At 43.0% G+C, this 22,822-nt stretch overlaps 2 protein-coding genes across 2 annotated transcripts; both read right to left on the reverse strand.

The window, feature by feature from the left end:
• Window positions 1–2,485: 2,485 nt before the first annotated feature.
• LOC124688666 lies at window positions 2,486–4,520 on the reverse strand. The gene is made up of 3 exons (XM_047222307.1): window positions 4,343–4,520; window positions 2,895–2,992; window positions 2,486–2,743 (listed from the first exon to the last, which is right to left on the reverse strand). Exons 1-3 carry the CDS (start codon window positions 4,466–4,468, stop codon window positions 2,590–2,592), a joined length of 378 nt encoding a protein of 125 aa, XP_047078263.1. The 5' UTR covers window positions 4,469–4,520; the 3' UTR covers window positions 2,486–2,589.
• Window positions 4,521–8,297: 3,777 nt separating this feature from the next.
• On the reverse strand, window positions 8,298–15,320 carry LOC124690846 (LRR receptor-like serine/threonine-protein kinase ER2). Its single transcript, XM_047224175.1, has 27 exons — window positions 15,230–15,320; window positions 14,471–14,612; window positions 14,308–14,379; window positions 14,142–14,213; window positions 13,982–14,053; window positions 13,833–13,904; window positions 13,692–13,763; window positions 13,360–13,431; window positions 13,201–13,272; window positions 13,049–13,117; window positions 12,884–12,955; window positions 12,731–12,802; window positions 12,513–12,584; window positions 12,355–12,426; window positions 12,196–12,267; window positions 12,050–12,121; window positions 11,853–11,924; window positions 11,702–11,773; window positions 11,554–11,625; window positions 11,405–11,476; window positions 11,201–11,269; window positions 11,042–11,113; window positions 10,892–10,965; window positions 10,666–10,794; window positions 10,092–10,457; window positions 9,482–9,852; window positions 8,298–8,944 (listed from the first exon to the last, which is right to left on the reverse strand). The coding sequence occupies exons 1-27, from the start codon at window positions 15,318–15,320 to the stop codon at window positions 8,564–8,566; spliced, it is 2,988 nt and encodes a 995-aa protein (XP_047080131.1). The 3' UTR covers window positions 8,298–8,563.
• Window positions 15,321–22,822: the final 7,502 nt, after the last annotated feature.

The following is a 22,822-nucleotide window of genomic DNA, read 5'->3' on the forward strand; positions in this document are numbered from 1 at the left end:
GAGAGAGGGAGAGAGAGGGGGAGAGAGAGGGAGAGAGAGAGACTAAAGAGTTGGCCTTGTGGGGTCTATGTCCACATCAGATGTTTTCCACTTCTGCAACCAGCAGCTAGGCCAACCCTAACAAATGGGCTCAACAACCAAAAAGCAACCCTAACGAGAACCGATGGCTGGATGAACGTGAACAGGCGCATGCTACATGGGCCTACAGGGGCATCTACAGTGCCTATGCTACAGTATATTCGCTACAAGCCTCGTCCACAGTATCTACTATAGTGACATCCACAGTGCCTGTGCGAAATCTGGTCTACTCAGTTTCGATCCAACGACCAAGGCAGCAGGGGACGGTACTGTTCATCTGTGCCCTGCCTCAGTCCGGATCTGATAGGGAACAAAGCTCTACGGTGTACTTCAATGTACTTGACCTATAACTTGAACAACGAAGTTGTGCGAAAAGTGTACCACGCGGAAGATGTACGTGTAGGAGGAACTCCGCGGTGCCGCGTGTCGAGCGACCTAGAGGATGACTTCCCTTCGGAAAGGTCGATCTTTCACGAACGACACCCAAGTCGGCAGTGAATGCTCCCGGGGCCTTGCCCTCAAGAGAGCTAAAAACGATGCTGCTTACCAAACATGCTCTAAGTTGATTAAGGTTTCCCCATATAAGTGAGGCCATGATGGCTTTACGTTTTATAGTCATGTGCAATGAGAACGTATGGTGGTGTAAACCGTGTGTTTGGATTTAGACATATAAATGACCCCCAAAAATTTACACCAATAACATTACGAGTAGTAAATATGTTAGGAGTTGGTATATGTATTAATAAGTATCAATACATATACCAACTAGAGTTTGGTACAAATACGAGTAATAAACATAGAAAGTTCAGTAGGTGTTCAGTCTTGTGCTACCTATAAATTGGGAGGCCTACAAGCACCCTCTCATATCTATGAGCGGGAAGGCATAGAAAAGATGGTAGATAGTTGGAGAACCGAGACATATCAGTCAACCGCCATTGAGTGAAACATAGGACATATCATAATGCTCCAAATGAATGATGGTCATTTGACATGTTGGGAGTGAGAGGGATCAGGATTCTACATCCTCGACTTGCTCCAGTCATCTCCAGTTTACTTGTCAAGAGGCAAGAGAGAGGATCTGTTGTTGCATGGAGAAGGCAAGACAGAGGATCTGTTATCAGGGACGGAGCTGCTTCATTGGAAGTTGGAACTGGTGTCAGCTGACACCAACGTTCAAAAAAGTGTACGCTTTCTTGCGCTTAAGCGCGAAAGCGAGCGAAGCGGAAGCTCACCGCTCGGTTTCAGCCCAAAGCAGACAGTTAAGCGAAAAGCGAAAAAAGCGATCCGATTAAGCGCTGAGCGTGCGCGCGGAAGCGATAGAACGCGGAAGAAAAGCGAAGCTTCAGCGTCGATGGTTGCCGGCGGGAATCGGAAAATTCTGGGGGTAGGTGGGAGGGAAACGGCGCAATTAGGGTTGCCTAGCAGCCCAATCGACCATTCCTCCCGTACATAGAGGGAGAGAGGGAGGCGGCGCCTGGGCGGCGCAGCTCCTCGTGCTCAGGCCGGCCTGCTGCTCCCTGCTCCTCGTCCGCCACCGGGGAAGGACCTCCTCCGCCTCCCTCCGCCTCTTCCTCCAGGCCACCAGGATGTCGGCTCCTCTCCTCCAGGCAGCGCCCTTCATCCCCTCTCCGACTAGACGCCCAGAGCCCCAGGCCGGACCCCAGATCGAGCTTGACGCCGGCCAGGCGCGCAAATCAGTCCGTATCTTGTTTCTAACCCCTTTTTTCTAATTTTCTATACTAGTGTGTCTCTCTGGTCTCTGATAGTGCTAGTAGTATGCTAATATTCCACTACTTGGTTGGATTGCTGCTTGCTGGACGGATGCCTCGATGGATTCATCTTGTACTGCTTGATGTCTGCTCATCTAGTCATGCGTGTACTGCATTACTGCTTAGGTTGCTATGTTGCTGTGCTGCTGCCTGTTTGCGTTGTTGCTTCTCAGCTGCTGCCTGGGCTAGTAAAGTTAGATTAGATGTACATGCACTGAATTAATTTACTGATTAGTGGATTGTTGGAACTGTTTAAGTTAGCTGTTAGCTGCTTCTAGTGCTAAGATAATCTTGCAATTTTGTTTGTAGGTACTGTATAATGGGTATCGATCCGGGTGCTGATGGGCCGGTGCCTCCGGTTCCTCCGGTACTGATCGGCAACTGAAGCGATGTTGGTTGGAAGTAAGTGCTGATGGGTCGGTGCCCAGATGGCCTTCGCTGCTCCTGTCCGTACGCTTTTATCCTACGCTTAAGCAGCGCTTAAGCTCGCTTAAGCAGTAGTTCCTCTAGGCTGAGCCTCACCGCTCGCTTAGCGCTCAGCGCTTTTTTGAACCTTGGCTGACACCAATGATTTTTACAAATCTCTCACTAAATCTACACTAATCACTATTTATATGTGAAGCTAGCACCATTGAACATAGAGCAGACACCATCAGATAAAATTTCCAGCTTCGTCCCTGTCTGTTGTTGCATGGAGAAGTTGATGGTTGATCAATTTGCACCCTTACACCACAAATCAAGTTCAGCTCTGCACAGAAGTACTAGCACAAACACAACATGGATGATTAGCTTCGTTGCTTTCCTTCTTCTTGTCTGGACCAAATATCCAGGCAGCGGCGGCAGTGGGAACTAAGAAATACGATAATACTCTTTGCCGTTGCTCCCGTTTCTCCAAACTGCATGTTAAAAAGGATCACAAATTCATTCCTAATAATAAGATAAATTAAACATCCTTAAAAAACGCAAGCTTAAAATGACAAAATATGCTCGAAACTGCAAAATAAAAAGAGCACAAAGAATCAAGTAAAAGAGGAAGCGTTTGCTTACAGTTCTTCGTGTTCTACCAAGCTGCGGGTTTCTTTCTGCACCTCACTTATTTTTTCTCTTAACTGTTCTAATGACACGTCGAGGCTGGTCTTGGGGCCCTGTTTTGAGCAAGAATGATGTAGACAACCGAAAGAATTAAACCTTCATTTATATTATACAATTATAAGCATATAAATTCGTAAATACTACTCCCTCCGTCTGATACAACTAAAATATGGATGTTGATACAACAAAAATACGTCTGATACAGATGTGTTAGACAAAACTGAGTAACTTTTACGACTAGGACGAAGGGAGCAGATTGTTAGCAAACTGTGATATTACGAAATATCACCTATAAGTACCTTTAGCACATTTCTCGAAGGTGGAGTTGGATGTCTTTGCAGCCTCCACCTCGATGGAGGTCGGCAATGGGGAGACCGCCCTCTTCTGGGAGGACAAATGGCTGGATGGCAGGTCCGTCAAAGAGATGGCGCCTGAGGTCTACGCGCTGGTACCTAAACGACGCAGGAAGGCGCGTACGGTACGCGAAGCGCTGATAGAACGCGCTTGGGTCCCTGACATTGCTGGCGCACCGAGCGCCCTCGCACTCTGGCAGTACGTGCAGCTATGGTGTAGACTCAGGGACATGCGGCTGTCAACGGACCAGGATAGGATGGTTTGATGTTGGACGAGGGATCGCCAATACACATCCCGTTCCTGTTATGGCACCCTCTTCCAGGGGGCCATCATCTCAGGATCTTGGAGACTGAATTGGAAATCCTGGGCGCCGCCAAGGGTGAAGTTCTTTATCTAGCTGGTCTGCCTTGATAGGTGTTGGACGGGCGAGAGGCTGGCACGGCGTGGCTTGCCGCATGCGCCTAGATGCCCGCTCTGCGACCAGTCGGTGGAGACCATGACGCACTTACTCACTGGGTGCTCTTTCTTCAAGACGATCTGGTATGAGGTCCTCTCGTGGATCCGATCCACCTTAGGTCCTTCCACGGTTGAGGGTGACTTCGCGGAGTGGTGGTCGCTGGTGGTGCGGACCGCCCCTCACCAGCTGCGTAAAGGTACTTCGTCGATAATCATGCTTACAGCGTGGTGGATTTGGAAACACCGGAATGTTGCGGTCTTCGATAACGCGCAACCTTCGGTGGCGTCCCTGTTCAACAACATTAGGGCCGAGGCACAGCAATGGGCGGACGCGGGAGCCCGGAGATTAGCCTTCTTTTTTTGGGTCGAGTTGTAAGATGGGGTGGTTGTCCTCTTGTGGACTTGTACATATGACCTTCTTTTCTATCAATGCATCGAAACGCAATGCTTTTGCGTTTTCGCGAAAAAAGTAAATTTAGCACATATTCTCAACATCTTTAGATCACATCTCCCAACAATTTCGCGGAACGATGAATACCCTAGAGGAAGAGAAAAGGGGGGAAGAAATTAGGAGCAAAGGAAGAGGGAATTACCTTGGATTCGATCCTCCCAACACCATCGTAGAAGAACCGGACAGGGTTCCGAGGGAAGGAGCCCTGCGGGATCGATCGCCGAAGAACGCGGCCTGCGGCGGACCTGAGGAACAACGACGAAGCCATCCTTCTGAAAAGGGGATCGGCAGCTCTCTCTTTTTTCTACAGCGACGGCGGATCCTGTGATATTTGTGTGGACGATGCTAAACGGCGTTCGGTGTATATATCCTCTGATAGTGGGTTTCAGAAACCTACTCCGTCTGGGATTTCGAAATCCATACTGAGACCGTATCATGTATCTTGCCGGACTAATAGGCCAGATTTGTGCATCCACAGCCCACTATCGTCTAACCAAAGCGTGCGGCCCAAATGTCATCGTCTTTGGACACTACTACTCTAAAAAAAACAGTTATTTCCTTGCTACTTCATTTATTTTCGAGAATTTCACCGACGCATTGATAATCATCAACAACAGTATAAAGATGCCAAAATGTAAAAAATAAGTGAGACCACAGTGTCTTTACATTTTTTTATGATGTGCAATGAGAATGTATGGTGGTGTAAATGGTGTGTCTGGATTTGGACATATAGCATTACGAGTGGTTCTAGAGTCTTAAATTATAGTAAATATTTTAGGAGTTGGTATATGTATTAATAAGTAACAATACATGTACCAACTAGGGTTTGGTACAAATAATAAACATAGAAAAAGCAGTAGGTGTTCAGTTTTGTGCTACCTATAAAACGGGAGGCCTACAAGCACCCCTCATGTCCATGAGCGGGAAGGCATAGGAAAGATGGTATACAGTTGGAGAACCGAGACATATGTCAGAGTCAACCGCCATTGAGTGAAACATAGAACATATCATAATGCTCCAGATGAATGATGGTCATTTGACATGTTGGGAGTGAGAGGGATCAGGATTCTACATCCTCGACTTGCTCCGGTCATCTCCAGTTTACTTGCCAAGAGGCAAGAGAGAGGATCTGTTGTTTCATGGAGAAGTTGATGTTTCAGTTTGAGGCACGCTTACGTGAAACTTGGGTCCTAGTTAACGCGTTGCTAGAGAAGGAGAATAGGTAGAGCAATCATCTTGTCATTATCTTCGGAATATGCACACGTGTAATTTCGCTGTCATTGATATATTTTCCTTGTAACATGCAGGTTCGAGCGGAACAAGCGACTGCAGAATGGGTGGCAGTGGTGAAACCGTGAAACGGATGCTACTTTGTTGTTGCTCGGTCAGTTGGAGGCAGAAGTATGTCAGATGCGGGTCCTAGTTGACACCTTGATGGAGGAGCAGCAACAGTAAAGCAATCAGCTTGTCATTATCTTCGAAATATGCACAAGTGTAATTTCGCTGTCATTGATACATTTTAATTGTAGCATGCAGGTTCGAGCGGAACGAGAGGCTGCAGAAGAAGATCGCATGCGTTCTTGTTCCTGACACTGTCGCCTTCTACATCTTCGGTCCCAAAAAGAAGCTCAAGTCGTCGGCACAGGGGAAACCAGATACCCTCTGAAATCCCATCTGAAAAGTTCCCCATGACCTTGTGATTATAGTTTTGGGTATTGGTTCCTCTCCAGCAAACTTTTCTAGAATTTAGACCTACGAGCGATATCCTGCGGTGGATCATCACTTACTGATCTCTGGAAATTTGCGCATTTTGGGCACAAACCTGTGAGTCAGTCTTATTTTTTTTTTTAGATAAAAGCCATCTAGTGAGTCAGTCTTATTCTGATGGTAGATGTTTTTAGTTCAGGATGCTACTCTGTATGGTACAAGATCATCTTTGAGGAAACTGTTCAGATGCGGCACAAACCACCTGGTAGCTTGTTCTGATGTGCATTTTACTGATGAGAATGATATCTGGATATGCAATCTCACCAAATCTGGTGAGTTCTCTGTCTTTGTGCAACCCATTGAATACGAGTCAGGTGGTTGTGCCTTATTCGCAGCCTTGGAAACTTAGGGCAACTCTTAAACTTGGGGTTTTTGTTTGATGTGGGTAGTGGCGAATAAGGGTATCTTGAACAAGAGAGAACTTGAAAAGGAAGGGATGGGTGGGACTAGCCAGAGGATGTTGATTTTGTGGTATCTTAGAGCCCACTGAGCACCTTTTGTCCAGTTGCCAGGTTTAAGTTGTGGTTTGTTGTGCTTTTGCTATCAGCAGAGCTCCTAGTTCAGTTTTGGCTATGTGGAGTTGCTCGTTCACGCAGTGGAGAGGTAGTAGGCGTGGAGCTTAGGTAGTGATTGGTGTTCCTGCTGTGTGTCCAGCATTTGGAAAGCTATGAACAGAGTCGTGTTTTCAAGGTATTTGATTGAAAGAACCTTGTAGTGTGTTTTTCTCATTTTTGTTGTAATTGAGTACTGGGAATGCCCCCTGCTGGCTGGAGGCTAGGCGACCTCAGGCTGGAGAGTGGAGACAGTGGTGGTCTGGTGGATGAAGTTTTTCAATCTGCGGTTCCACTAAATGGGCGGCATTGGTGAAACCGTGAAAGTGATGCTACTTTGCTTTGTAGTTTTGGCTTATATTGGCCTGTAATTGAATTACTCCCCCAATCCAAAGTATTTGTCGCATATTTGTCTAGATTCGCATATATCTACACACTAAAATGCATCTAGATCAAGGAAAAAAATAGCGCGCTAAACAAAATAGTGTGGCATTTTAAAATATGCTATGAAGATTATAACGTGCTAATAGCGCACTATTTTACAAAATAGCGTTTGACAAAAAAATTAGAAATAACAAATATAGTATATATACTAAGGATTTCAGGAGCTCAAAAATTATCCACATCACAATGATCAATAAATTAAATTACAAAGTCTTGGTCGCACTGAAAGATAAAGATTTATCAGTCCAACAAATAGATAAGTGGACAAGTAGATAACTAATTAACCTGCCAACATGCAAACAATTAAAGAGCCAACTACATAGCAGAAGTAGTAATTAATCAAAATGAGATGAACTAGATGAATAATACATTCATTCATCATCTGATTCAGAAGAAGAACCGCATATTGCAGCTCATCATAATGAAAATTAGAACCAACTTTTTTTTCTTAGGCAGATTGCATCGGTAGATCTTACTCGTTGTGATGTTGATTTTTCTTCTTCAACATGTATGCGTCGTATGAGGATGAGTGGGAATTGTTGATGTGCTTTTGTGGTTTCCAACGGGTTGAATGACTACGTTTAGAATGAGGATTTTGGAAGCTCGTGGATCAAAAGATCCAACATAGCTAGTCGGCTGCTTAATTTTCTTGTAGAAAATAGCACCACTATAACGCTATAAAAATAGCGCCGCTATAGCGCTACGAAAAATAGCGTGCATAGCGCCGCTAATAGCGTGATTATAGCGAGCCAAATGTGCATAGCATAGCGTTCACTCTCCAAATACGCTATAGCGCCGTTATAACGTTGATATAGCGCGCTATTTTTTTTGTTGATCTAGATGCATGCGTGTCTAGACAAATAAATTTGGATTGGAGGAAGTACTGAATTTGTTGTCTTCGTTTTGAATTCTGCAGTGTTAGCCTGAAATCGTGTGAGTTGTGGGCTGTTGAGAAAAAAAAAGGAGCAAATCCTGAACTTTGAGACAGCTTGCTCTAGTTTCTGATCTGAGTTGTGCAATTGAGGATAGCAACACATGCAAGCTACTTACAAGAGTAATGTTCAATGATAACTGGCCATGCTGTGGCTGGTTCGTTAGCAGTAGTACCGTTGGAACTTAGAATGTGAATCAGTGGCGTGAACTAAGATATATGGACAACCACCGGAGATCTGGACAGAGTGCACAGGCAGTAAGTACCATCAGGACTTCTTTTACCTCGACAGTATATCATTGTGCAAGCTTTTTTTTTCTGTTCATACAACGGAAGGTCACTAGCACATCTCTGCCAGCTAGTTTATGCCCCAACTGAAACAGGCCATTGACACTGTAAAACCAAGCACTGAATGATTTCCTTCCATTCAGTTTCCAACAAAACAGTGTCCTTTCTGTTTCAGCACAGTTTTTATCATCCCAAGTACAAACCAAAAAATACTTGCAAAAGGGGAGCCAGAAAAAAACGAGAAATAGCTAGAGAGTTTAAAAGAAGCAAAACCAGCTGCATATTTACAGTGAACCGAACACCTCCAGATCCAGTGCCCCCTGCTATTCTTGAGGACACCGGGAACAACTACCGGAAACGCTACGCCCATCAGAAGGTCAGTCTACTCAGTGTTCTGCGATATCGCCTCACCAAACTTCAGGAAGAGCTCCGCGTCAGATGCACTCGACGAGTTGGCACAGGAGAGAGCGCTGCCGCCTCTTAGGCTGACATACTCGTTGATATAGCTGCTCGGACCTGTGGACGGCTGAGTCGATCCCGGTAGTTGTGCTGGCTTTGCTGGCTTTGGAGCTGGTTCTGGGCATACCACGGAGTTCAGGACGTGCACCACGTCGTGCATCGTCGGTCGATCCAACGGCTGCCTCTTGCTGCAGAGGAGCGCCAGCTGGAACATCCTCTTGACCTCGCCGAGATCTTTGCACGTGTCGGCGATGTCTGGGTCGACCATCTCCATCACCGTGTTATCTGCAGCTTTGGATAGTATCTGCAGGGGAGCAGCCAATGAGCATGAACATTTGGGTGCAAGCCAGGGAGTTAACAGCCAGATCAACTACCTATCCATGTTTTCTTCCAAAACAGAAACAGTTTAAGTTTGACAGAGTAGGCAAAAGTAAAATGCTCAGGCTAAATTACCAACATATCAGTGATCAAAGGAGAAAGTACTACTACTAGTTAGCTACAGTTTTTGACAGCAGCGTGTTGCCAACCGCATGATTGAAGGCAGGGGACAAATACTGCAGGCTTTGCAGGACACTGCCGAGTTGCCAGTTATAATGGAGATTTCACCAGCCATACAATGAATCGCATCACCAGAGTGTCGATGGATAGATCTAACCGCCATCACATGATAGCTTTCATGTTGCTGGTCCCCTTGAGGGAACAGAGTCCTAATGCCCATGACTCTCTTTTTTTTTTGAGATAATGCCCATGACTCTGAACTTACTGACGCTCATAATCCAAAGGGAGTGGAGAAGAAAGAAACTCTCAATAGAACAACTGCAAGCAAGTGAAAATTAGTTACCAGGTGATGGAGGTTGCACTCATTATCGACTGGCTTTTTTCCAGTGAGCAACTCAAGCAAGACGATGCCGTAGCTGTATACATCAGATTTCTCGTTGAGGCGGGATGTACGTGCGTACTCAGGGTCAATGTAGCCAATTGTGCCCATCACATAGGTTGATGTGTGGGTCTTGGAGATACACAAGCTCTTGGCAATACCAAAGTCAGCAAGGTGCGCCACATAGTCCTTGTCTAGGAGGATATTCTTCGATTTTACATCCCTGTGAATTATCCGTGGGCTGCAGTCATGGTGGAGATATGCCAGCCCCTGGGCTGCGCCAAGAGCAATCTGGAGTCTAGCCTCCCAGTCAAGTTTCGTCTTCTTGGACGAACCTGCTAAAAAACAAAGACTTGCACATTAGCATACGGTTGTGGAGAACTCGCAGACTATATGCCATGTAAAAATCCTAATCAAAGAGAATAAAAATAAATAATCAATACATCTTAATGAGTGGCCAGCACATGTTTGCTGACAGATGGATGGTAGAAACGAAAAGTTTCTAGATGCGCAATGAACTGAAACTGTTTGAGCACTCCCCCACATGCATTTTACCTGCTATATGTCCACTTACCATGTAAAACGTCCCAGAGGCTGCCACTTTCCATATAATCATAGAAGAGAAGATTCCCGGCAGGTGATAGTGAGTAAGCCTGAAGGCTGACAAGATTCCGGTGTTTGATACTTCCAATAGTCTCAAGTTCAGTCTCGAATTCCTTTACACTCTGAGGGTACTGGGAGTATAGCTTTTTGATTGCCACTGGCTTGCAGTTCTTCAGAACACATTTATAAACTGTACTTGATGCCCCATACCCAATAATGTGCTTCTCGCTCAAATTTTCTGTCATCCTCATTATATCATCGTATACGTGGAGGGCCATGTTCATGTGGAGGATCACAAGCTTGGGAGGAACATTGCTCGATAACACAGCGTGTATTTCTGTAACAGAAAATTATCAGCATTATCCCATTAAAACCATATTAGTAATCAAAAAACAAATAGTGCATCTGTCAAGTTGAGAGCAGACTGGCAACTGTCTGAGACAGGTATTAACCATTTGCCAGGTTCAGCATGATGAGACAGCACTTGTCAAATAGCTACGAAATATTGATGTGTTAAAGCAACATATAGCAATTCGAGTAATCACCTTGTTTGCTTACAGATAATTCTCGGGAAACTGCTGGGCTGCGCGGCCAACAAGCAGCTGCTAGGATCAACAACAGGATAACAAGCCCACCAACAGCAATACCAATAATGACATCCCTTGAGACTGAGACTGCGGAGAAAATGAATGGAAGAGTATTGGAAGGCGTCTTAGTCGTCTGGTGAGGTTGTAATCCAGAGCAATTTAATAAAGATAGCGTTGTACTTACATCTCTTTGCATGACTGGAGGAATAGCATGAAGAACCACGCCAGTAGCCACATAGTCCAGGATTACCCAAGAAGCTGAAAGAAAGTTCAGATTATAAATAAGGGTTCCCGAGATTCTTTTAAGGTATAAATTTATGCCAGACGATACTACCTGTCTGGTGAAAATCGTGAAAAGTTGTTGTCGGTAGGTACAACGCCAGCCAGGTTGTTGTATGATATGTTTCTGCGGCAACACACAAGAATAAAGAAGCTATGACTGAAATCCACACATGTGCAAACAGTTCAAATAGCTATTCAGGTCTTAACTTACAATACACTGAGACTGAAGCATTTAGTAAGTGAAGAAACATCCCCAGTTATATTGTTACTTTCTAGTTTTCTGTAACAATAAAATATTACACAAATCAATCTCGAATAATTGGAAGGGAAATATGCAGTCCACAGGTTTTGTACAGTACGGGTTTCTCAATATAAATGACCGTGAGGCAAAAAACCATAGACGGCATGCACTTACAATAGTATCAGATTTTGCAGCATTCCAACCTCTTGAGGAATCAAGCCATGAAGGTGGTTATTGGACAAATCACTGAAACAAAACAAAAGACGTCCATATTACTCTCAAAGGATGAAGATTTGAACGCCTAGAGGTGAGAAGGTTCTTACATCTCCATGATGCTCCTCAAGTTCCCAAACTCAGCAGGAATGTACCCCACCAGATTATTCTTGCTCAAGTTACTACATGAATAAGATAATATTGTCATGAAAAAATACATGCATTTCAAGAAAAAGAATAACAGGTTCTCAGATTTACAGTCTCAAAAGATGCTCTAAGCTCCCAACTGCAGAAGGTATCGAACCAGCGATCTTGTTACAGGATAAATCCCTACAAATATATCCATGCAACACATGATAGCATTAAAAACTTTCTGAAGAAGAATTACTAATCAGATACTGGAACTTACAGTGTGTCTAAGTTCTTTATTCTTCCTAGCTCAATGGGTATTGCTCCACTAAGATAATTTGATGACAGATTCCTAAAAGTTATGGATCAGCAGAGATCATTAGGAAGAATTGTTAGAAATGTAATTTATGGCAGTCTGGAACAAAAACATCCTAGTATAAGCAATAATAGAAACTACAAAAGGTAGAAACTACTTACAAATCAGTCATCTTCTGAAGGTTGTGCAATGAACGTGGGATGGTCCCATTCAATTTATTGCCATGAGCATTGCTGTTTCAAGAGCAAGCAAGTTAGTATCCAGCTACCAGAGACGCTAAATAACTTCAGGAAAAAGTGAAACTTACAAGCTAATGATATTTATGCATGAACTTATATCATCAGGTATCGGTCCTTCAAGTTTATTGTTTGCAAGGTTCCTGCGAGAAGCAGATGACATGGATCACCGCCTAAATTAGCACTGTTTACAAGAATCATATAATACGAATGAATGGACTTATACTTACAAATCAAACAAGCCTGTGAGTTTTCCAAGCTCGGGTGGAATGAGCCCAGTCAGATTATTGTCATTCAGGTCCCTGAAATGAGATATAGCATATCAAATGGGTAGAACACAAATAAATTGGCTATGAAGAATAAAGGCAATACAAGGCTATATGCTTACAAGTAATTAAGCGCCGACATATTACCAAGCTCTGGTGGTATTGACCCAGTTAGCCTATTGCCTTGCAGATATCTGGTAGTACAAGAGACTGTGATATCAGTAACTGCTCATGATTAAGAAAAGAGTAGAGACTTCACAGGGCCTAGAATATGATTTAGTGAAGAGTAAAATCATTAGTAAACTATTGGTTAAGCAGATACAAAGAAGTGCAAGCTTACAATTTTTCAGTGTATGTCAAGTTGCCAAGTATAGATGGTATTGGGCCAGATAGCTGGTTAAGACTCAGATCCCTGGATCAATGCAAAATAAGAATATATTTCAAAACAATTCCCCAGTGTCCATAAATCAAGGAAGAATGTCACTTATCATACAGCACTGCAAGGGCCTGCATAAGGCCAATCACTGTTGGAATAGGGCCAGAGAATTTGTTCCTTTGCAAAGACCTGGCACAATAGTAAATAATATTTCAAGTGATCACTTATATTTGCAAGACAACTTAAGCATCAAGTTCGATTGGTGAAATGACTACCACATACAATGTAGCCACTTGCAGGAAACCTATGTTGAATGGGATTTCTCCAGTAAGCTGATTGTAAGACAAATCCCTAAAATATCGAAAGATCATGAGTGTTCTAAAAACTAGGAAGTGACCAACATTATTCAATGGGAGTAGAAAGAATGCACATACAAGACCTGAAAGCTCGTACAGCTCCCAATGGTATCTGGTATTGTGCCCATCAAGCTATTGTTCTTCACATCACTGAACCAAAAGGAAGCGACTTTGTTAACATAATAAAGGGCACAAAGCGCTACATTGGTGATAAACGGAGGGAGGAGATGCACTCACAAGTACCACAAGCCAGTCAACTGGCACATATCTGGACACAGGTTTCCTTCTAAGAGATTGCTTCGCAGTCCCCTTGAGTAAAAGACAAACTTAGATAGATACAAACAACTGAGCATGTAACAACAGATGGTGGCCTGCTGGCCCTACACTACGTGTGGATAATGATCGTATTTATTAACATAAATGCTTGATCCAAGCCCTAAAATCTTACATAAACTAAGTTTTGTTAGCATTTGCTAGGCCCTTGAATATACTAGATAGTTTTAGTAGTGAACCAAGAAATCTTTTTCTCCATACTGCCATACTGGAGAACAAAGTGAATGGCTACTTACAAGTATTGAAGAATCTCACTCCAGTATATTAACCTTGGAATTTCTCCAGTTAGCTTGTTCTGAGCCAAGTCCCTAAGGACACACACCACATCAGAACCAACCCAATAAAACCCACAGGACAGCTTAGCAGCAGTAACTTACAATATCTTCAAATTCGGAAGCTGAGAAAGAGTTGACGGAATCACGCCCACCAGCTGATTATTCTTCAGTATCCTACAAATACACGTAACATGAGCAATGAGTGAAACACTTGCTTTTACCAAGTTTTGGGGGACAAGTATAATCCTTACAAGCTTTCAAGGTGCTTCAGCTTAGATATGGAAAAAGGTATGTCCCCCTCCAGGTTGTTAGAGGACAAGTTCCTTGATCAGAAGGAAAGTCAGCAACGGGCATTACTACCTATAGGTCAAAACTAAACAACACGACGAAGTAGTACCGAAGCCAACTTACAGCACTTTAAGCGACAAACAGTCGCCGATCTCGTCAGGGATCTGCCCGGAGAGCTCGTTCGACTTCAAATCACTGTGTATGACCAACCAAGCAGGAGAAAGAGTTACACAAACTTATTATGATCTGAAAGCATTACATTTCAGGAAACAATGTACCATCACCATACATTGACACGACGCTCTTCAGGTCCCCGAAGGCCGGGGAGATCTCGCCGCCGAGATCCAACCCTGAGAGGTTGCTGTTGTCGCACACACGAACACGTGTCAGTAACGGCACACTGTTTGTAGACAGCAGAACAGCATAAGGTTTGGGTGGAGAGAGGCTCTTACAGCGCCGCGACGGCGAAGGTGGCGTCGTCGCAGAGCACGCCGCGCCAGGAGCAGTAGCCCGAGGCCGTTCCGTCGCCGGACCAGTCGTGCAGCGTGTCGTCGGCGTTCCGGAAGGATCTCTTGATCTCCAGCAGCGTTCGGCCTGAAACCGTGAACACATACACTGAATCAGCACAAGCAGCAGAGAAACCAAACAGACACCAACACTATCCCGTAAAAAAAAAAAACAAGTTTCCAGCACTTCTCGCCCGAAGGTTTTCGCTTCCCCAAAATAGCACAGCGGTTCAGAAGTTCAGAATGAGAAGCTGATCCCCAGTGACAGGATAAGGCACTATCACAGCTCTTCGGCCGACGAAGCAGAGCAGGAAAGAAGTGCAGATTTAAAAAAAAAAACCACATTTGACTCTTTGAGGATAGATGTTGGTGGAGCTTCTACGCCCAGAAAAATGGCAGTAGCTGTATCCTGTGAAGGGAAGAAGAAGAAGAGGCGCGGGCGGATGCGATGGCATGAACAGGAGACGGGATTAATCTAGTGTTAGCACATGCTTAGGCGGCGTCAGCGGCAGATGGAACAAAATCAGCAAGCCATAAACAATGACCACGCCCACCCACTAAAAAGCGCGCACGAATAAAATACGGAGTACTAGTCTTAGCACGGAGCAATCCTAACCACCGCCGAATCCCAGCTTCCCGAGCAGAAGCCATCCCCCAATACAGAGCTACCGGAAGCCCGAACGAGGCGAGGGAGGGAGTACCCACCGTCGTCGGAGTCGGCGACGGCGACGGCCGGGAGGAGGAGGAGGACGAGAAGCGCGGCGAGGGCCCCGAGGAGGCGGCGAGGAGGAGGCATTGGCGCAGGGGCATTCGCGGGCGGCGGTGAGATAAATGCTGCGGGTGGGGGTTTGGGTTTTTGCTTTGGAGTGCCTTGAGCAGAGCAAGAGGAAGGGGGAAGGGAGAGAGGAGGATCTGGGTGGCGTGAGGACGACGGGTGGACCACGTCCATGTGGATCACTGCTACTTTCGCTCAGTAGCACTAGCGTGTTTGCCCCCACCTATTATCTCCGGGCTCCGCCTAGCACCGTATAGCCCCATAGCCGTTTCATTTAAAGAAATCCATTTATCTAGTATTCATAATTCTCAACAGCACTACAAAATTATAAGTTACTATAAAACTATAAAAAGGTCTTTGGGTCATCTAGACGAATGTGTTAGGAAATATAATATGTGATCAATTGTGTATGGAAGGGATGTCTCCCAGGAGGTGTCTATTGGGGAAGAGATGTCTCCCCAACACACCCCTTCAGCATGGTGAATATCCCTTTTGGGACCCCCCTTAAGGAGATATATTATTATAAGCATCACACGAATGACTATTGATTCGTGTTTAGGACTGCAAGTCCGTTAAGGCTTATAAGTCTTTTTGTCTATAAATCAACAATGGGTTGAGATTATATGATAAGGCAATTTCAGATACATATCTGATTGTAAGCCCTTACTGCACTTTACATTCTCCTATGATGGTAAATATGAATACCATTTTTATTTCAGGGCGGAGATATGATGAACTTTTTATAAGGGATCGTCATGTTCAATGGGTGTTATACCATTTCCTGAAATTCATGCTTGCGCTCTTAGTGCTAAGCAAGTTAGTGGTTAAAAACCACTGAGAGTTGAATGTAAAGTGAAGACAAAATGACAAATAAAAATGGAGTATATATCTCAAAAGGGAATGAATCATTTAAGAGAAAAAAGGGGTGGTAGTACGAAATATCGTACCAATGGTTACCAATCTGTCAAGTATAAGATTGAATCATACCACCAACTCCTTATCAGAGAAGGCAAATGATTTCAATGGGATAAGATTGAAGTTCAACTTCAAAGGAACAACTAGAAATATTCTGGTAAGGAAAATTAAACTCCGCTACAGTAATGATATACTTGTGGATGGTTATTCCCAAGATGTCCTGGAGATCTCGTGTAATCTCCTGGTTATCTCAAATATCATTAGCCTATAATTGTGCTACTACATGTAGTATAATTCGCAACATTATGTCCCGAGGACATGATAGTTGAGAAAATTGAGTGTATGAATCATTTCATACTCAATTTTGTTGCGTACACAATAATTTTTCCTCCTTTATCACCATGGTATGGGAAGTTGGAGAAATTATTGACAATTCTGTTGACCAACACTTGACTCATTGAAAATTCCCAACAATCATAAGATTTTATGTGCACTAGACGTGCCATAGGGGAATCAATTTTAAGGCACTCTCACCTTAAAATTCAGAATGAGCCACACACTACTCTTGAAAGCATCAAGAATGTATGTGGTAAAAAAATACTCAACCATGGTGTGGGTTATGTTGTTGCTTCATGGTTGCACAGATGCATCTTGAAGATGGTCTTATGTGTGTATCATTCACACAAAACCATGTGAATACTAAATTAATTGCTCAAATTGATGAATTTAGAGCAGAGTGTCCTAACGTGGGATAATGCCATTGGAATGGAACTATCGTTGAATTTTATTAATGAACATTCAATGGTAATATTCAATATATTTTGTACATACACACAATGGTTTCGCTAGATCTCTTCTGAAAGAGAGTCAAAATTGCATGACCAATGTTACAGAATTGTGAATTGCCAACATTTTGTTGGTGGAAACATGCGGAATCACACGCCGCATGTTTAATACTGCGTCCCCTTGCAGTTTGTACGTGGAAATAGGATTTTCCATCTGCGGTAATATCACCACCTCGGCGTATGTTATGGGTCCTCACATATATTTGGGATCTATGTGAGGAATAACTGTGGTATGATTGTTAATCCGTCACATACCTTAACCCTGAAAAGGGAGTTAGGGGCATGTAAGCTGATTGCTTTTGCAATAAGGACATTTTCTGGCATTAGGGGGAGATGTGTACCACACGGAATGCCAGGAAATGACTAAGAAATGTCGTTGACATTTGCCCACGTACTGAAGAAACTGAACTAGAGGTTCAGGTTATGAGAAATTTGCATTTTATTGCAAATAATCTGCCACTATATTTACTAGTGACAAAGGTGTCATTTTGGTCATGTATCGGATTGAGTGGAGGTACCTAATAAACCACTTGTCTCCCCATATGAGAGCAAGATGGGGAGAATTCTGATCATATGAGACTAATTTCTCTTTGTTTTTGTTGGAACAAAAGAGATGGTCTCCCAATCACTAAATGTGGTTCAACCTGAGGTTGAATGACACCTGAAGGATGTGTATCATCCAAGACCCAGCACAGTGCGCACACATTTTTGTGTGTTGGGACATCGAAACACCTTGACTCTGTTGTTATGGGAAGTCACAACGAGTTGAGAGGCACAATGGGAATTCCACAAATGATACTGATTCATGAGAATCGTATATGAGAAAGTCTACATATGTCGACATATAAATATTTCTGGGAATTGCTAAAATCCTTTTGGGCCCTGAACCAAAATCCATGGAGAGTGTTGTTGCACTTATATTGGTTCAAATGAAAGGAAGCAATTGAGGAAGAATAGCGCTCGCTCATCAGAGAGATGTATTTACTATAGTAAAACCTTCTCCTCATAAGTATCTCCCATAAGGGAAGAGAGAATGAGGTGGTGGTAAAGCGAGGCTTTTGTAGCACAAGGGTTTTTCGCAGAAACTCGACATCAGCCATGATGTGGCATACCATCTTGGTATGAGTGGAATTATGTTTCGATACTAAATGTCGTTGGCAGTACTGATCCATGTGGTTGATGTATGTAGTAGTGCCTGCATACTCCCACAGATCACTCAATTTGGATTTATAGATTGAAGTCATTGAAGGACTTAATATTCTGAATCCAAAGGAAAATCGCAACATGTGTGTGTGAAACTTCTGGAGTCATTCTATGACTTGAAGTAGTCGGAGATAATTATGTGGTACAACCGACTGTGTGAGTTCTTCCATGATAAGGATAACTCTAATATCAATGATTGTTGATGTGTACTCATGGATAAATCCTTAATTGGATTTTACGTCACCTAAGTGGTGTTGATGACCTTATCATCAACGTCTTTATGCGAGACATTTGAGATACACACAATCATTTTAAGACGGAGATTTGGGTCAAGCCAAATTGTGCTTAAGTTTTTAACTTGAGCTTGTTCCCCCCAGGAATATGGATATCAGTCTTCATATATTCCAAAATATTGAATAAGTTCAATACGGATATATAATATCAGAGACACATATGGTCATATTATACCTAATATGGGATACCGATCCTTGGAAAGGTGGGAAGATGGTGAAGTGATAGATGGGTTGAATTCCATATCTACCATCGGAGCACTGAGATATCTTGCAAAATACGCCAGGCCTAACATTATGTTTGTTGGCAATTTATTGAGAGTGCAATCCCCCGAATGTGCCATATCAAAGACTGAATTTACTGGAAGGGTATTCAGAAGGAAGTCTTCATAATAGACTCTAAATGAGTCCTTCCGGTGATCATTCTGCAGAAATTATATGAAACATCACAAGATGTGTATGAATTCGCAGAATGATTGGCCACATGTGAGTTCATATGGAGATTCATTCGAATCACCTATCATTATCTACCAAGATAATGTCACTTGTATTGCTTATGAGTTATATTTATCCTCATAAATTACAAATATGTAAGAGGGTAATTTGCAAACAAAATATTGTGATATTCACAATATCTCTACCAACAGCTGTATTCCATAATTACATTTGTGGAATTGGTACGAGACAACCTTTAGGTTTGCAATGTTGAGGGGGAGTAAATCCCTAGTTATAACTCATTGATGATCTTCCGATCACTGATATTGTACTCCTTTTCCCTTTATGAGTTTTTCCTGAGTTTCTCATATAAGGTTTTTAACGAGACAATATAAATACAAGTGCGGACGTATGACACATGGTTTCTCCTTAATTTTTCCCACTGGGTTTAAAGGATTTTTTGGTGGCATATCGTTATAATATTTCTCCTCAATTTTCCCCATATGGTTTTTTAGGAGGAGTCTTTGGATTGCAATATACAGATGATAAATTGATCAAGGGGAGTGTTATGAAATATAATATGTGATCAATTGTGTATGGAAGGGATGCCTCCCAGGAGGTGTCTATTTGGAGAAGAGGTGTCTCCCCAACACACCCCTTCAGCCTGTATATAAGTGGATCTCCCACATTGCAATGAAACAAGAGAATCATTTACTCCATTCCTTTGTGTCTATTCATTCTATACTATAATAGAATGCAAGCAGTCGAACGAATCGAAAGCATGCCGTTGTTCTTGCACCCTCCCCCTTCCCCCTTATTGTGGTAGTAAAGTTTGTTGTACTCTCTCTGTTTCATGTTACCTCGCATACTACCTCTGTCTATAAGTAGATGTTTTAGATTTGTCAAATAGTAGATGTATCTAGTAACTAAATAGTGTCTAGATACATCAAAATTTAACAAACTAAAGGCATCTATTTATGGACGGAGGGAGTATAAGTTTTACTCAAAGTCAGACTTTGTCGAGTTTGACCAATTATATGTGTGAATATATTATCCCTTAGAAAGTAAAATAATATCATTAGCACTATAATACAATGCGCTGTCATATCATTTACATTTGATTATTTATTTTTTTGAAACGAGTACATTTGATTATATATATATTGATGTTTTATCAAGGATAGTTGGTAAAAGATTACAAATTTTGACTTTCATCAAATCTTATATGCGGAGTAATATGGAACAGAGGGAGTAGTAGAGAGACGGAGAGTCGTTGTATACCCAGGTACACTTCTAACTTTTGTGTATAGCCTAATATTTATATTGATTTCCATTGTTTACCTCTAGTTTGCCATTTTTACACCAATTTACTTATACTCTTTCCGTTCCAACAATTAAGGCCTATTACCTCTGTTTCAAAATATAAGTCTTTTTAGATTAGCTCTCGAAACAAAGGCTTATACTTTAGAACAAAGGTAGTATAAACTAAATCGAAATCCAATGTCATCTAAATTTAACCAATGTTTCACACAAAAATATGAATATTTTTTATACCAAATCAAGATCAATAGATTCACCGCACAATATACTTTCATATTTTATTTATTTTATAATATATAATCTAATATTTTCTTCTTATTTAGCGATTTGAATTTTAACTTGAGTCTTACGACTTATGCATTGGAATGGAGATCGTACTTGGCAGGTTTTATCCTGATTACCACATTCAACAACAGTTGTGCCCATTTCTACCCTTTATAAGATGGTTTACATGCCTTCTTACTAGTGGGTTTCCGTAGTCATGTAGGCGGTTTTCTCCGAGTTTGATTTAGGCAGGATGCATATGCTAGTAGAGGAAAAAACCGCATGTCTGATTGCTTTCGAGTATTCTAAGAGCTTGTCTAACAGGACCCTCAAAAACTCAACCTTCAAAACCAGTTTGAGGGTTGAGAAATTGTCGTTTTGAGAGCCGAAAATTTCTGGCGCAGATCAGTGCCCTCAAACCAACCCTGCGCCGTTCTGTTTTGAGGGTTGGTTTGAGGGCACTGATCTGCGCCCCGGCCTTCAAACCCTCAAAACTGGATACATGTATTTCAACCAACTTTCATACAACAAACATAACAATAATCAACAACAAATAATTGTTCTAGTTATGATTACAACATCAAATAATTGTTTCAAGCTCACAACAATCATTCTACTTAGTACAACAATGTTTGAATCAAATAGTACATAGAAAAGTAAAACAAATATCCATTACAACAATGTTTGTATCACAAATAGGACATGGAATGAAATATGACATGGAATGAATCAAATAGGCCATCATTGGCGCCCTATCTGCGACCCCCTCCTCTGGTCCAGCAACTTCTTGCGATCCTCAAGATCTTTCACGGCGAGAATGACGACCACCATCTCCGTGTCATCGTCTTCTATCATCTCCTCAATGTCTGAATCGTCCGAAGACGACCAATCGGAAAAATCCGACAACTCCATCTATTGTCAACAAATTAAACAACAATCAAACAACAATTAAACAACATTAAAGAAACAAAAAAGAAGGAAAAAACAACTTACCAAGGCTGACGGCGGGGCGGAGGCGAGGTAGGGCGGAGGCGGCGGACGGCGACGCGACGGGGAGGGACTCGGGGACGGGCGGGGACGGGCGGGGACGGGCTCGGGACGGCGGGCCAGCAGCGGGAGGCAGGGCGGACGGGGGCGGACGGCGAGCTCCGGAGGCGGCGCGGTGGGGAGGCGGGGACGGGCGGGGCGAAGGCGAGCTCGGGGCGGCATGCAGCGGGACAGAGGGGCGGAGGAGGAGGTCGGCGATGCGACGGGGAGGCGGGTGATGACCCACAAGTATAGGGGGTGTATCGTAGTATCTTCGATAAGTAAGAATGTCGATCCCAACGAGGAGCAAAAGGTGTTGACAAGCAGTTTCGATGAAGGATTCACTGTAAATGCTCACAGACAAGTATTCAGGGGGTTTTGATGTAACGGTTGAATAAAGTACGAGTAAGTAAAGTGCGAGAGTAACAATTGCAGCGAGTGGCCCAATCCTTTTTAGCACAAAGGACAAGCCGGTTTGTTTACTTATAATGACCAAGCGTTCTCGAGGACACACGGGATTTTAGTCTAGTGCTTTCGCTACATACGGCTAAATAACCTTCATTGTTATGATAAGTGTTGTGTGGGTGAACCTATGCTAATGCACTGCCCTTCCTAGGACTAATACATACTTGTGATTATACCCCTTGCAAGCATCCGCAACTACAAGAAAGTAATTAAGATAAATCTAACCACAGCCTTAAACTCCGAGATCCTGCTATCCCTCCCGCATCGGTATACCAACGGGGGTTTAGGTTTACGTCACTCCGGCAACCCCGCAATTGGCAAACGAGTACAAGATGCATTCCCCTAGGCCCATAAATGGTGAAGTGTCATGTAGTCGACGTTCACATGACACCACTAGAAGAATAACACCACAACTTAAATATCATACCATTGAATATTACTCAACCATAGTTCACTACTAACATTTAGACTTCACCCATGTCCTCAAGAACTAAACGAACTACTCACAAGACATCATATGGAACATGATCAGAGGTGATATGATGATGAATAACAATCTGAACATAAACTTGGTTCAATGGTTTCACTCAATAGCATCAACAACAAGTAGAGATCGATACCGGGAGAGTTTCCCCTATCAAACAATCAAGATCAAACCCAAATTGCTACAGCGGTGATGAGGTGCTGCGGAGGAGACGGCGGTGATAATGGTGGAGATGATGATGATGGTGATGGAGATGATGTCCAGCTCGATGACGGT

This window comes from Lolium rigidum, chromosome 2 (assembly GCF_022539505.1).
Source record: "Lolium rigidum isolate FL_2022 chromosome 2, APGP_CSIRO_Lrig_0.1, whole genome shotgun sequence".
NCBI classification, from domain to species: Eukaryota; Viridiplantae; Streptophyta; class Magnoliopsida; order Poales; family Poaceae; genus Lolium; species Lolium rigidum.

Bases quoted from the DNA above. Each gene is read 5' to 3' on its own strand.
- LOC124690846 (XM_047224175.1), bottom strand. From the start codon at position 15,320: ATGCCTCCTCCTCGCCGCCTCCTCGGGGCCCTCGCCGCGCTTCTCGTC. The intron at 12,268-12,354 runs GTAAGTATAAGT...TGCTTCTCGCAG, and splicing joins CTCACAGGCTTGTTTGATTT to GAACCTTGCAAACAATAAAC. The intron at 11,774-11,852 runs GTAAGTTCCAGT...ATATATTTGTAG, and splicing joins ATAAAGAACTTAGACACACT to GGATTTATCCTGTAACAAGA.
- LOC124688666 (XM_047222307.1), bottom strand. From the start codon at position 4,468: ATGGCTTCGTCGTTGTTCCTCAGGTCCGCCGCAGGCCGCGTTCTTCGG. The intron at 2,993-4,342 runs GTAATTCCCTCT...TGCTCAAAACAG, and splicing joins TTGGGAGGATCGAATCCAAG to GGCCCCAAGACCAGCCTCGA. The intron at 2,744-2,894 runs GTAAGCAAACGC...TTTAACATGCAG, and splicing joins TTGGTAGAACACGAAGAACT to TTTGGAGAAACGGGAGCAAC.